The following is a 15,607-nucleotide window of genomic DNA, read 5'->3' as shown; positions in this document are numbered from 1 at the left end:
GCGGTGGGGAGGGGTAGAGGCGTACATGAAAGGAATGCTTATGCACTTGTGCTGAGAACTCACCCGCTGCCCTCATTCAATATAAATGAGCTTGGTTTCACTCAATTTCTGCTTGTTTTAAAGGGGCTGAGCAGCAGGACATTGTCGACCGGTGTCGAGCTTATGCAGATGCTGTTGAGATTGTTAAAGGATCACTTGACTGAAGCGAAGAGAAAAAGGCTGGGAATTGTTTTTGTTGTTGTTATCATTATTTTTCATGAGACTTGAGAAATTATGCTGTCCAGAATTTGGAACAAGGACTCAAAAGATTTGCAAACAAAAAAGACCAAAAGTTTTTTTAAATAAATCACACTACTTTGATCAAAAATGTATCAGTTTCCACACAAATAATAGCAAATGTTTCTTGAGCAGCAAATCAGTATAATAAAATGGTTTCTGAAGGATCATGTGACACTGAAGACTGGAGTAATGATGCTGAAAATGCAGCTTTGACATCACAATAATAAATGACATTTTAAAATATATTAAGAATATAATTATAATAATATTTCACAATATTACTGTTTTTAATGTATTTTTGATCAAAGAAATGCACCATTGGTGAGCCTAAGAGACTTTTTTCACAAACAGAAAAAAATCTTACAGACTCCAAACTTTTGAACTGTAGAATTTATCTGCAAATAAAATATTAAATGAACTTTCCAAAAACATTATTTAATTTGAAAAAAAAAGAAGAACTATTTGACAAGTTATACTATCTTATGCAATTTTGCTTTTCAATTAAGTGTACTTGTTGGATGTTTTTCATGAAAGGCAAGATAAAATACTTTTTTTTTTTTTTTTTTGTAGCATAGAGCTCAAAATTGGACATCATTATAGTTTCCAAGATGAAACTTGGCTCACATTTTCTAATCTATTTTTATGGTTTGCAGCAATAGCCACTTTTACTCAGCCAGTACAGTTAGTAATACAGCCTCCTATTTGTTTTATTGGTTGACCTGAGAGAGAAGATGCAAAGAAAAAGAGAGGAACAGAATGAAATAGGAAAAAGCTACAAAAATGTATCACAAAGTCGAGCATTTGAGTATTCCTATATCAGCCATCGTCAGCAGTCTACTCCCCTCTGTGGGGCTCCAGGGACAGCAGAAAGGGATGGATGGAGTGAGGCATTATGGGAATGTGTTGAGCCAGCAGACAGACAACTGTTTTCTTAGGCAGTAGTCTCTCTTTTCTTTCGCCTGGCACATTAGTATGACAGCACACCCAGTTGCTTCAGCTTCACTGCAGTCTCTCTTCTTCTACAGGAGGCCAGGAAGGACAATTGTCCTTGATCTGCTGCCTGCAGCTGAAAATCTCACTTTGATTTGCATTGTAGTCCATGCTCAGAATGCAGAATGAAGCCTTTGACTCTTTGGAGAAGTCTGTATTATAATAAAACAATTATTTTGTATATTTTATTCTTTCCTTTGGAGTTGCGAAGAAATGTGCTATTACGTTTCTAAGCAATTGGATTTTTTTTTAAAAATGGTTTTCACCTTGAAGGTGCTAAAAACGTAGTCGTAGTTTATACTGAAGGAGAAACCAGAACCATATTTAAAGTCCAGAATGTCACTGAGAATGTCACTAAAGAGCTGCCAGAACACCCTAGCATCATGACAATAGGCAAACTTGGCTTGGATTTGTTTAAAAATTGCTTGAATCTATTTTCAGGATGTATGTCTGTCATGGGAGCTTGACGCAAGCCTCCATAATCATATTCAGTCTTTGAATCACTGAAAACGTCTTACAGTTCATTTTAATCTTTTTCCACAGGCTCCCAGAGGTCCGGATCTCAGACAACGGACCTTATGAATGCCATGTAGGAATCTATGACCGAGCGACACGGGAGAAGGTCGTCCTGGCATCAGGGAACGTTTTTCTTACGGTGATGTGTAAGTATAAATGCACTTCCGAAATGTTCCCTTCTGTATTTTGTCTCCATCAGGCTTGTGGAACAGCATGCACTAATTTGAAACCATCTTCAAACAAGAGGATGTAACTGTACAGTATATTCAGGATTAAGTGGACCATAATTTGCTCAGATCGACTTTTGGCATTATGTAGTTGACAGGAAAATGGCGGCGTTGCATCCAAAAGCTGACCCCCAATCTCTTTCGTTGTCCTTTAACTCGTCGCCGGAGGTTTTGAAGTGCTTTATCCTGTGTTTATTATTTGGAAGTCTGCCGTATTTTCTCTGTTAGAGCTTGGCAGGTTGGTCCAGAATGGGCTGATCATTAAGGCTGACTGTCTCCATGTGATAAGGACCTTTGAATTGGAGGTAGAGTAGCGTCTGTGTGCGTGTTTGTGTGTAATTCATAACACTTCACTTTGAACTTCCCCACTTGCTGCTTATATTCATGCTGTGCTGCAAAGCATCATTTGGGAAACTCGGAGGCGATGAAAATGCAAAGATTACAAAGAGAGCTGATTTGCTTTTAATCGTTGTACGCATGTTCCCATCTCTTATTTATATTTTTGGTAAGACTTTATAAGAGCTTCCCTAACTTTCATAAATAAGGCATAAACAAACCTTATTAGAACATTATCTAATGCTTTGCAGATCGTAATTCTACAGTGAAATAGTTTAAAATGTAAAATAACTTTATTATATTCATATTTGAAGATAATCTGCTACAGCATGGTTTCCCAAATGGGGGTTCAGGAGTTGATGAGAAGCTGATAATTAATTATGTCGAATGTAAAATTAAGATAAATAAAGGGGGCTGCATGATAATTGCAAAATAGTTTCATGCTACTATCAAATCAAAGTCTGTAATTGAATTAAATAAAAGTATAGTTTAATTTCATTGTTATAATTAAATATATTATTTTTTTTATTTTACAGTACAATTGTAATTTCCAACAGTAATATATTTCTAATTACCGTTAAAACATGATTTTATAATTAGAGTTTAAACATACTACAAATAATATTATTATAATCATCATCAACATCAGAGAACATTCAAATGTGTTGTTAATTTATTGAAATAGTAATTTAAAACTCATAGGGTTAGCCAGGCACTAACATAATGACAGCCGGCCTATCTGATATGTCTTGGTTCATTCACTTTTCTGAGATGTAGTTTGGCATTAATAAGGAACCTCATCATTGTTAAAATGAACAAATAAGAAAGTGTGTGGTCCTCAGGCTGATAGTTCTATCCTGGAAAGCTGCTGAGCTCTCTGATAAGACAGACTGGAAGTCGGTGAAAAGCCCTAGAAGGGCTGATGTGAATAAATATGCCCCTGAATAAAGAACGCCACTTCCAGCCCCTTGAGCTGGAGAACACAACCCAGTAAGAACGAATTACATGCTCGTCGGAAGCCTTGTCGATGGTAGAGTTGATATTAATGGGCTGCTCTTTATCAATACGAGATGTTTTGAAGAATCTAGCTTGTAATTGGTTAGGAATCGAAGGAAAGTGTGTGCGCCTCATCTAGCTGACACTCGTAAATCCCTACACCTCTACAGGGGAAGAAGGATAGCCTCTAACATTGTGGCTAATTGCCATCTAAGCTGAAACAGAATTATTCATAACCTATTAGTGTGTCTAGTTCACCGGGTGGAGGGGAGAAAAAAATCATGACGAGTGACAGAATGAAAATGAGTGAAAAAAGTTCATTAATAGCAAGCCTTGCGCAGGCAGTATTTTAATTTGCTAAAGGACGTCATAAATAAGAATGTCCGTTTTAATGAATTTTTGCCAAGAAATTCAATCATTTGCTTTTTAGGCCTAGAATTCAAAGTATCGGGGTCTCTGAGACTCGCCTTCATGCTAATTCAAAAGTCTGGGTTGACTCTACCATGAACTTCAACTTTAGAAATGGTTTATTTTGGGAGGCAGTGTGATCAAGAATTTGAATGCCATATGAGACACATGAGCTTTGACACATAAGAATTCACTAAAGCCCAAAGTATGCTTCGGTTTTGCATATGAACACATGCACGCTAAAAGTTTCATCCTTGTCCAGTGTCTGCACTTTTTCTCTCCAGTTATGACCGATAAAAAACATACTGTATTTGTTTAAACTAGAGTTTCAGGTATCTTTTAACCCCCTCACACAAGTGCTTGTCAATGCGGGCATCTGCAGTAGTTTGTTGTTGTCATGTCTCTTTTATTTCTTTTCAGCTGTGAAACAACGGCCCGGGCCAGTGTTGCCAACTTGTGGACCAACTCATTAGTGCAAAAGAAAATTAAAGCCGTGATTAGAAATGTTATAGGTACACCATGCTAATGATGAAAATTACATTACTGTAGTCAACATGTAAAAAACAAAGTATAATCTGGGTTTTATAAATCACTAATGGCACCATTTATTTGCACGTGCTATATGCATTTTATTTGACAAATCATTTCTTTTCATGAAGTTGTCCATGATCAACAGAAAATATACACTTTGCTTTCTATTGAAGACAATAGTGTTACATGAAGATTTGATAATTGAATAACATCATTTTGAGAATATGGCAAAATTAGCTTCATTTAAATAGAAATTGGCATTTTTGTATTGAATAGAATGAGTGTGATTTCATTTAAATTCTTACAGCAATATGTCAGTGCATTTTGCAGCTGGTTAAACTGTTTTGCAGGCTGTTAGCAGATAAGCCATTGGTTTTGCAGGAAAATATTGTTTAGTGATTCGCCCCTGTGTGTATGTAGGAAGTCATTGGCAAAGGTCACAGGAAAGTAACACAACACATGTATGCAGCCGTACATAGCTGCTTGGTTTGATGGTATCTTTCTATATAACGGTTTTCATGGCCTTTCTGTGATATACAAGGGAAATTAGCATTTCCCCTTTTAGTCAGTGTTGAAAATGTGCTCTGATCTCTCACCGCTGATGTTTGTCCTGTCATTTGCCATCGATTACCTTATCATCGACAAACAGAGATGTCCTCATCTCATTATAATGATGATGTTTGTTCTTGCACATTTCATAATAAGTCTGGTCCACATATACTGCATTTGCCAACACATCACAGGCTGACAGGCCCCCAGTGTCAGCTTTTACTTGTGTATACTTCTTGCTATTTATTTATTTGAAATTGATGCATATAATTCCTTTCTAGAGGCTAAACAGTATGCTAAACTGCAGCACTTGAAGTAGCATTTTATACCAGAAGACATGACCTTAGACAAACCTGTGAAGTAAGTCAGCTGAGCAAGTAATTAGTTCAATTAAATGCTATATTCAGTAAAAGTAGTCCCGCTGGCTGTAAATGCTTAAAGTTGAAAAGGCTTATCTGAATTAAGCCTAATTAATTTATTTTGTCCACTACCACCTTTTAATTGTCATGAAGCAAATTTAATGAACCAAGCGTAATTGAGAAGAAGACAGTGTAGCCAAGTAAAAGGGTTAGTAAAGTGTGCTCCGGGTTACATATTACGAAATACATGTGTAACTGGCGACATATTGCCAAAATCTTTGTTATACACTAGTGTTAAGTAATATTACCATCAGTGCACTGTAAAATATTGGACTGAAAAAAAGGATTGAACAGAACACATTTTTCAAAATGTCATCTTTTTGTATGCAGAAGTGAAAACTGTGAATTTACTAAGAATTTCAGCTAGTACTATTTATTTGTACATTTAGTCTGCATTTTACTTGAGGGTAAGTAAATGATGACAGGATTGTAGTTTTGGGATGAACTATCCTCTCACATTTTTTGCTTTTAAACCCTCTGACAATTTATGGCTGCTTGGCTTCATTTATAAGTACATTACTGGAAAAGTTAGCATCAGCAATGAGCACTGTTACTAGTAGGCAGAGTTTTATGTAAGAAACATGTAACATTTTCTGTTGATCATGGCAGCAGTTATTCATCAAATGATGAAGAAAAAGATCCACACTTTCTGTATTTTATGAGCCAACTCAGAACCGATGCTGTAGAAACTTTGCATAGTATGCTAAATTGCAGCTGCTTCTTTTATAATCTAGCTCTCTGGTCTGCAAGATGGAGAATGTGGCGTGCAGATTGTGTTCAGCACCAATTTTCTGGGTGTGTTTGCACTGTTACCTGATTTACATAATTATTTTAGTGAACCAGGCATTAAAACAGCACACCAGTGCATAAAAACAAACAACACTATCAATGTGCGCGCAACTCATTCTTAGTGAATGTTTCCCCTAGGGCACAAAAGCAATCAAGGCTCAAGGATCGTGCCTTGCTAATTCAAGTCTTCTGGTTACCATTAAAGATTTTTAAACATGGCGATAGGCTACACTGCTAGCAAACAGGTCTTTAGGAGGGAAATTGAATGTACAAACTGATTTATCTTTTTAGTTCAGTTTAGCGAAAAATTTAAAATATTCAAGGCGCCAAACCCATCTATATACAGTATGTCTACATTTTGTGTTCACATCACGTAACTGTGCGAATACTTTGTTTTAACCTTTACAGATTGCGAGAAGGTAATTGAGAGGACATCCTTCACGAGACATGAGGGCCTTATATTTATATACACATTCAAAAAAGAGAAAACGAGAGAGCTGGAGGCAAAGAGAACGATGAGCCGTGGGGTGCTTGGGGAGCAATTACTCCATCTCATAAACTGGTATTCACTTCAATTACAGCGCCCAACTTTAATCAAGCAGTGTGTATATATAGCCGTGCAGCTTTTATAAATGGGGGAATTAATGACACCTTGCTGCAGCACAAACATGAAGGAGTTTGGAGACTGTGTTTGGTGCGGGAGCAGCTGTGATGGAGGTGGGGGTGGTTGATGGATAGCTGTAGAGCGTCTGTGAGAGTTTGTGTCTATGCACGCACAGTGATCCTCATATGTTTGGGCCCAGACCAAGAGATCCAGGCCTTGTCCTGAGACCATGTAAGGATGTCTGTGCCAAAAGGCCAGGATATTGCTCTTTAGGACAATGTATTCATCATATTCATCTCTAAACAGGCGTAATGTACGCAAGGTTACCATGGGGTTCCAGTCCTCTGTCTTCATCTGGCTTCCAAGTAAAACTCATCATTCTAAATCCATGTGCTTCAATGTTCCCCGTTTCCTTGAAAGGCCGCTGGGTCATCGTTCGGACATTCCGGTTGGATCCTACCTTTTTCATCATATAATGAATGGTTTGAAAAGCATCTGAACAGGATGATAACATTTATAAAAGCTTAATTTTAGACATGATGTCTGACCTCCTGCCATTAGTTCCTTGATGGTGGAAAGATTTTTTTGCAGTTGCAGTTTTGCTAGCTTAGCAGGAGTCTCATTGAAAAGAAAGTGAGATGCTTTTGAAAGACCAATGAATTATTAAATCTGTCTGAGGGAGAACAAAAACAGGAGTGATAAGGGAAATTAAACAACCATCAACTTTGCGTTGGATTTTCAAACTAACTCTTGCCTGTGCATTCTCTTAAATTAAACTAAAGATTTTGTGGTCTGTTTCCTTTCAAGTTTGAGGTCTTCAGAGGACACGTGTTTGGTGCCTTGTCAGTTCGAAGCCTCTGAAATAGTGAAGAGGTGAGATTTATTAATAATTTGTGCTGTTGCTACACTATGACCTGTCACCTTTCCCAGTCCACGTAGATCATTTGGCTTTTGTGTTGCTGAGAGAAAGCGTGAGGAGAACTGAGCGGTAGAAACATCAGCAGCGACCCCGAGGCCACACCATGAGGGTCCTTGCACCTGAGAATAGACAGTTAATATATCTTCACTCACATACAGTACAAGTTGTTGATGATTTTGTAGAGAGCAAATGAAGATGTTGCAGACTTCAGAAATAACTGTATTATCTCTTGATTCTATTAGTTTCTGTGGAGTAGTAGTTTGTCAAATTTATGAAATAAAAGGAGTAAAATAAGAGGGCTTTTTAGAATTTTACATTGACTGAATGTGTTATTTTTTAGATTTTTTAAAATGTATTTGTACCAGCTGATGTTAGATTTTTAATTGTTTAAATAATTTCCTATTTTTATATTTATATTACCTATCATCATTAACGTTCACTATCATCAAAAATGATAAATGATAAATGATAAAAAATCATTAAATGATAAACCACAGATTTTTTTATTTATCTGTATTGGTTAACATTGTTTATTTAGTTGTTTAAATATTCTAATTTCTTCTTTTTTATATATTTTTAGATCACTTTACCATCATTTAATGCTTGCTTAAAATGTATGCATTCATTGTGACTAATTGAAAACTGCTCACTTATGGTTAGGAAACAATGTAAACGTGCTTTTGCAATTGAAGGCCAGAGGTATTAATTGACCTTTGACCGTCTGAGAGCATCAAGGGCAGAATGAACCTGGGGAGTGTTCAGTAGCCGTAATCCACCTGGCAGTATGGCTATATGAAGTGATGTCAAACCTTCTTTCTCTTTTAATTAGAAGATGATTCATTAACCCCCGTTTACAGCACTATAGAGAACTGAATGCTGGATTTGTATGTAAAGGATAATGTACAGCCAAGTGTCAATTGATGTAAAATAACCCCAAAGAGGCTCAGGGTTTTTAATTACCCAGAAGGGGATTTTTATTACATTGAACCGGCTTGCTCCCTCTACTTTGGCTCCTTTATTCCAGGTTTGCATGTCAAATTAATGTGTTTACAGTGTTTTCATGCATTGTAGTAATTAGTGGTTGAAAACAACTAAAAATGTGCATGTTGTTAATTATAGAGCACTATAGAGGCGCATCTGTGCATTTTATGCCATGACTGCATTTCGTCCAGTGGACCGTAAACAGCAGACATTATGCAGATAGCAGCACTTACAACCAATCAAAGTGAAGTAAGGGCCGCTATATGGGCTCTATTCTATGGGTTTTGTTTAAACCTGAATGCCTATCTAACATACAAGCAAACAATTAAAATCAAGTGCAAAATTTCATGACAAAGTATGGAAATCCTCCCCTCCACAAGCACAACAGCTTAATGAGCATTTATAGCACAAGCATTTATAAATGGGCCAGCAGGCCCTGAAGTGCTCGCAGATGTCGGAGAAATGTCGGTGGTCCCCATGTCATTTTATGCCATGTATTCAAAGTGTTCACTTGACTTCTCACTTTAAGTATAGAGGAGCCAAAAGAATGACACACTGCGTTTGCTCTCCCATGCTGCGCTATTGTTTAGCAGATTACATTAGGAGTGAGTGTGCAATGCATGTAGTGGATCTGCTATTGTTTTCCCTGCGTGAACTGAGAGCTGTTTATTAGAGTCTGGACGAATCCACTCCTGTGGATGATTGGTTGTTACTCAGAAAATGATGCCCAGCGTGGTCAAGGCATGTGCCCAATAATGTGTACTTGGATTTGAACAGAATAGGATTTTTGAAGGGGTCATTTCAATACTCTGTAACCCTGTGAGTCATCTTGGTAATATATGTTTTAGAAAATTACAGGACGGGTACTTGAGTTTTGTTTCAAAATATTAGTGACAGTTTCACACATTTTGAGAGCCTTCTCTGAAATGTGAACTTGAGGCCATCACTGCATGCAATTAAGCTAAAACTAGCCATTTATTTTTATAGACAAAGAAACTTAATTGATCTGAAAAGCATTATTAACTAATTCAGTAATGGAAATTTGGTTTACTTGGGGCCCATGGCTCTGACTGAAAATGTCCAAATGTTTATTTGTTGCAGCCATTAAAGAAAATTTGTATTTGTCTATATATATATATATATATATATATATAAAATCGTGCAGTGTGAACTCGGCATTAATGCATTGAGTTGCTGCCATGTGATTGGCTGATTAGCAATTTGTGTTACCAAGCAATTGAACAGGTGTACCTAATAAAGTGGCCGGTGAGTGTGTGTGTATATATATATAAATGTGTTTTGGTTTTTCACACATTACAGCGTAACAGTGTAACAAATGAAAAAAAATTACAGTCAAATGAGTCTTCTGAGGTTCTCAGTGAGTCATTTTCAAAACTTAATTTGAATCAGTGTCTGAACTGACTGACTCAATCATAAGTAATTTTCAGTCATGTTTCATTCTAAATGGACCATTGTTTTGCTTTTTGGGTAACTACAAAAGGATTCAATTAGCTAATGGATTAACCTGAATATTTAATTTTCTCCTGGCCTTTTGATTGATTGATTGATTGATTGATTGATTTTCCCATTTCATACCTTTTACTGAGTCGGATAGCATATCATTAATCTATTTGCATTTTCAGTTAGTCATCAGTTGGCAAGTTGGCCTAACACTATAAATGGTTAATTTTGTTAGCACTTCTTTTTCCTTTTCAGATTTTTTTCAGCATTATGTTTTAATTGATTAAGTATTGTGAAGTAACATTGAACAGTTACAGCATTAATAAATCTAGGTTAATATTAATTTTGACTTATACATTATACATTTCACCCCAGTACCTCTGAACAACACCTACACTGAGTGATTCTGTCATTTCTGTTCAAAATGTTTGATTTTGCCATTGCCTTTCTAGGCCCTGTTAAAGGTAAACTAACGTTTTCCTCTTTCTTTGTCTGACTGCTGACTGCTTTGCCCCAATCCAAACTTTAAATTAAATGACAGTAAGTTGAAATAATAAACATACCTTTAAACATTTTTTTCCTCTCTGTAGATCCTCAAAAGAAGGACTTGTGTCTCTTTGTAAGCTGTGTTATGGTGTTGAGCAAGTCAAGATCTCATAAGCTGTTTTAAAATTATGTTGTGTTGCAAACCCACAAATTTTTTTATTTTTTATTTTACGAATTACATTTTTACTATTACAGTTATTCCCCAGCAGTGAATAAAGAAAAGAAAACTCAGCAAGGTGACATTAGGAGCTGAGCAAGGGTTCAAGTGTTCAGAGCAAACATTGTTTGGAGCCTGTGACCTTCAGCAAATTGAGAGATATTCATGAAAGCTGCTTAATAATCTCTGAATCTTCAAACACTGAGAAAAAATTGCCTTGAGAAATAACCTTGGGTATGTATATCTAAGCCAGTGAGCACATGCGGGCACCTGAATATTTCATTTTCTCCTGGTCTTTGGATAAAATATAATTGAAATATAATAATTAATCTATCTATCTATCTACCTCCCTCCCTCCCTCTTTTACTGAGGCATATGGTATATAACTTACCTCTTTGTGTTTTCACTTAGCCATGAAGTTATTTTTTCTCTCTCTTAGCAGATTGTTTCAGCACTCTGTTTGAAAGTGTGTATATTTTGGATAGTTCAGTATGTTTAGATAGTATTATTATTAAGTTATTTTTAAGTTTATAATATTATTCAATATTTTGAATTACTTTTTGTTTTATATTTACAATATTTTAGTTTAAGTTTCAGTAATTTTGTAATGTGATTTTGTAATTTTTAAAGTTTTTTAATTATTATTTGTAATAATTATATATGGCTTTATTTTTATTTCATTTTCAGTCATTTTAGAACTTCAACTTGAAAACTAATTTCATTTAGCTGCCAAGGCAACATTTCTAATTTTATGCATTTTTTCCCTAAATGTATTTATTTATTTCAGTTTTATTTCAATGAACAAAAACTATTTTTAATCAGTTAGTTTTTGTTAACAATAACAACACTGACCTACTTTCTTATGTGAAATACAAAAGAAGATATTTCGAAGAATACCTGCTCTTTTTTTCACCCATATAATAAAAGTATGTTGTTTTGGACCCTAGTGTCTTTCATTGTATGGACAAAAGCAGTTCTTCAAAATATATTCTGTTGTGTTCCACAGAAGAAAGTAAGATGTCATACAGGAAAGTCTTACAGTAGTCTACATTAAAAATCACCATGTTGTTATTTACAAAATCAAAAAAAAAAAAAAAAATGTTAGTTACCTAACATTTTTGTAAGTATCTTTGTTGACACAATCAACATTGCTTCCCGTTCAATTTTTTCGTGTTTTTTTTTTTTTTGGTGAACTCACTTCTGCTGCACATAAATCCTCTTCTCCCTCTCTCCTGTTGTGGTTAGAGGTTTTCACCTCGCAGCAGCTCACTTTGTACACCCCCATCTCCCAGCAGGCCATCATCACAGGCTGGGCTTCTCTCCCCACGTTGGCCTCTCCTGATGGAGGAAGAACATCACCTCCCAAGAGAGCTGCTGATTGAAGCAGATGATGAGCTGCAGAAATCCTATTCCCCCCTCTCCCACCGTGGTGACGCAAGTTATTGAAAATACGCCTCGTTCAAAGCTCTCTGTTGCTTTTCAACCTCCAAGACATATGCAGGCATATATAATGCATAACATATAGCGAACAAGTCCATCCTTGATTCTGGCTATGTGCGTTGGAAATGTATTATATGCGTGAGTGCTTTAGCTTAGCTTTTTGTTTCCCTCGAGTCTGCTCGCATGCATGAACTTGACACATAATGCGAAACACAAAAAAATAGACCCTGCCTAATCTGTGCCAAGTCTCGTCCCCAAAAGTTCCCACTACATCACAGCTCGACAAAGTCAGGATTTTGTCCCTCAAGGGAGCGCGTCACTTTGGCGAATGTCACATGTCATATGCCAACCTTCCGTGGCTGCCGCTTGAAATTAATATGTGAGGCAGACGTATTTTTGGAGTCTGTCCCAATGCATCTTTCACAGGGGCAGCTGTTGCCTGGCGGTGACACACACAAACATTCGCAAACACATGGCGATATGGGTTCAAGGACTCATAGATGCCGCCCATAGGCATGTAGCTAATGGATTTGTTTTCACTCTGCCAGCTTTCCCAAAGTTTGAATACAAATTAGAGAACAGGAGCTGGAATTCACACTGGATTTGGCATACCTCCTCCCACAACTCCGTCAGGTTTGCTCCTGAACAACTCTGTCCCACCAGGCTGCTGTTTTTTAATTGACTAAATGGAAAAGCCATGTACCGTCTGGATACTGAGGCAGTGGCTGGCAGCGTGTGGAGACACATTTATAATGAGCCTCCTTTAGAATGCATTATATATCAACTTGTTTTTTTTAAGCTTCACCTGTTGAAATGTAATTTCATGTCGCTCCATCTCGGACTCTCAATTTATGGAACAGTCAGGAAGTGTGATATGTTACATACCAGGCTTTCTGTAAAATTAAAACATACCACATCTACACGTGTTTCATTCCAGCTCAGACTAGATGTGAATTGTACTTGGTCTGACTTTAATTAAGCAATTAATCTTTAATTAATCTATCTATCTGTGTGTGTGTGTGTGTGTGTGTGTGTGTGTTTCAAAATTTTTGTCATATTTGACCCACACAGAGTGACCATTACAAAAAAAAAACATTGATCTGGCAACTGTTTGCAACTAACTTCATATTAATAAATGATTCTGTCATTATTTACTCAACATCATATCATTCCAAACCTTTTGAGTTTATTTTGTGCAACACAAAAGATATTTTGAAATTCCTTTGTATTTCACAGAAGAAAGAAACTCAACATTAGGTTGAGGTTTTGATTCTTAGGTATCCATTTAAAAGAAAAGTTGTTTTGTTTTCTTTTACATAGGGGACAATTGGCTAAAAGTGGCAACTTATACTCCAAAACGAAGACTTCATCATTTCGTTCCGTTGAATGTGACTTTGCCCGAAAGCTCTGAGTCACTTCATCTAACCTATTGTGACTTGGCGATTGTAAAATGGAAACGAGGTCTCCACCTGAGTTACAATTATAGCAGGACTATTTCTGCTGGAACATGGGAGGTTATCTCTGGACAGTTTCTGTGGTCTGCTCAACTGAAAAGACAAAGCACGGCGTCTGTTTAGCTCTGTGATTAATGCTGTGGAATCTGTGTCCTTGTGGCGGAATTTGGATATGCATCTATACAGCCTGGTGTTATTTTAAGTCTCTGTGGAGGCTGATGGTGTTGTAAAAAGGTAGATGGTGATACATTATGCCCCCTTTTTTCCCTCTCTCTGGCAGGACTCAGAAAGTGCTTCATGAATTATTGTTGCCAAACCTGTTATCTATTCATGACAGGTAATTACTCAACAGAAATATGGCTACCTTAACACCATCTGCACTTTGTCAGAATCGCTCACTTCATATGCACGCCACATTAATTGATGGATAGTTTATAATATGGTCGAAGAGGATGGACAGTGATAACACACGATTAGTTTTACGCAATCAAGCTTTTTATCATTAACATGACCTTCTAACCATGTGCTTGCCTCCCATTTGTTATTTTGCATTGCTGAGCCTGAGGGCAAACTTGGATAGCGGCCTCAGCTAAGCTTGGCTGTAAACAAATAAACAAACGGCATAATGTGGACATCATCACCCTTTTAAATCAACTAAATGGTACTTGGCACCTGCCAGAGTGCGTCCTTTTAGTGGCGGGAGAAGATGCGAACGAGTCGTGTCAGGAATGACATGGTGCAATTAGAGTGTCAGCGTGCTTTATGATGTTTGGCGACAAAGACGTTTCGGTCTCTGTCAAAGCTGGTGCATAGAGTTGTAAACGCATGTACGATATCCGCGTATGTGAATGGAATTATCTAGGACAACAATGGAAGTCTCTCGGTCAGCTTATAACCTAATGAATAGGAAGCGCTGTTCTGCTGTCACGAGTCTATGGAGCGATCTCATTTATACCCGCTGTAGGACCAAATGTTAATGGCAGTAAACAGCTTGAGTGATAGCATTAAATAACCCTGAAGTGAGGCCCTCCAGCTAAAAGAGCTGTCGGCAAAAGCCTTTGGCAGTAAAAAACAAAGTTGCCTATGTCTGGATAATTTACTGCGAGAGATGCATGGCAGTCTGTCCCTGATTATTTATAACGATTATTGCTGCTAAAACAATATTAGAGGATATGATTGTTGATGAATATATTACATGCACTAAGTTAATTAAAAGGATGTGAAAATTATGTGATCATTTAAGCTTACATTTACATTTACTCTCGTGTCATTCCAAAACTATGTAACTCTTTCTTCTGTGAACATAAATGAAGATATTTTGAAGAATGTTTCAGCTGCACAAAAAAAATTGCTGAAGCATAGACTTCAGGAGAATAACTCTGAAGCAACTTTACAGTACTGTTTCTACATTTGTACATATTGTAAATAAATATATATATATATATATATATATATATATACACAGCCTCTTGAACATGTCTGTTTGTTGAGTTTCCCTGGTTGTCTCTTAATATATGGAAATAAGTATGAATTATTCTTTTAATGGTCTATGCAAATGAGACATCACTGGAAGCTTCCTCTCGTGTCATTCCAAAACTATGTAACTCTTTCTTCTGTGAACATAAATGAAGATATTTTGAAGAATGTTTCAGCTGCACAAAAAAAATTGCTGAAGCATAGACTTCAGGAGAATAACTCTGAAGCAACTTTACAGTACTGTTTCTACATTTGTACATATTGTAAATAAATATATATATATATATATATATATATATACACAGCCTCTTGAACATGTCTGTTTGTTGAGTTTCCCTGGTTGTCTCTTAATATATGGAAATAAGTATGAATTATTCTTTTAATGGTCTATGCAAATGAGACATCACTGGAAGCATGTTGACCTGCTGATGAATAGCTTCTTGCCATTTAATGAGTTACAAATAACTACACTTAGTAAATGTCAGCGTTTCAGCGTCTGCCCACCGAGTAGCAGTCTGGGCTGTCTAAT

The 15,607-nt window shown here is 36.6% G+C and overlaps 1 protein-coding gene across 2 annotated transcripts in view; it reads left to right on the top strand.

Moving 5' to 3' along the window:
* LOC107727841 (immunoglobulin superfamily member 21-like) overlaps positions 1-15,607 on the top strand; it is a 205,770-nt gene that overhangs the window by 147,000 nt on the left and 43,163 nt on the right. For both annotated transcript variants that reach the window (XM_016537856.1, XM_016537855.1), the window contains exon 4: positions 1,813-1,931. In XM_016537856.1, the coding sequence (XP_016393342.1) occupies positions 1,813-1,931 (119 nt within the window). The remainder of the gene's footprint in view (positions 1-1,812; positions 1,932-15,607) is intronic.

This window comes from Sinocyclocheilus rhinocerous, unplaced genomic scaffold (genome assembly GCF_001515625.1).
Source record: "Sinocyclocheilus rhinocerous isolate Xijiao unplaced genomic scaffold, SAMN03320098_v1.1 scaffold576, whole genome shotgun sequence".
In the NCBI taxonomy this organism is placed as follows: Eukaryota; Metazoa; Chordata; class Actinopteri; order Cypriniformes; family Cyprinidae; genus Sinocyclocheilus; species Sinocyclocheilus rhinocerous.
Note: the sequence above shows the minus strand (reverse complement) of the source record. Positions and strands in the feature narration are given on the sequence as shown.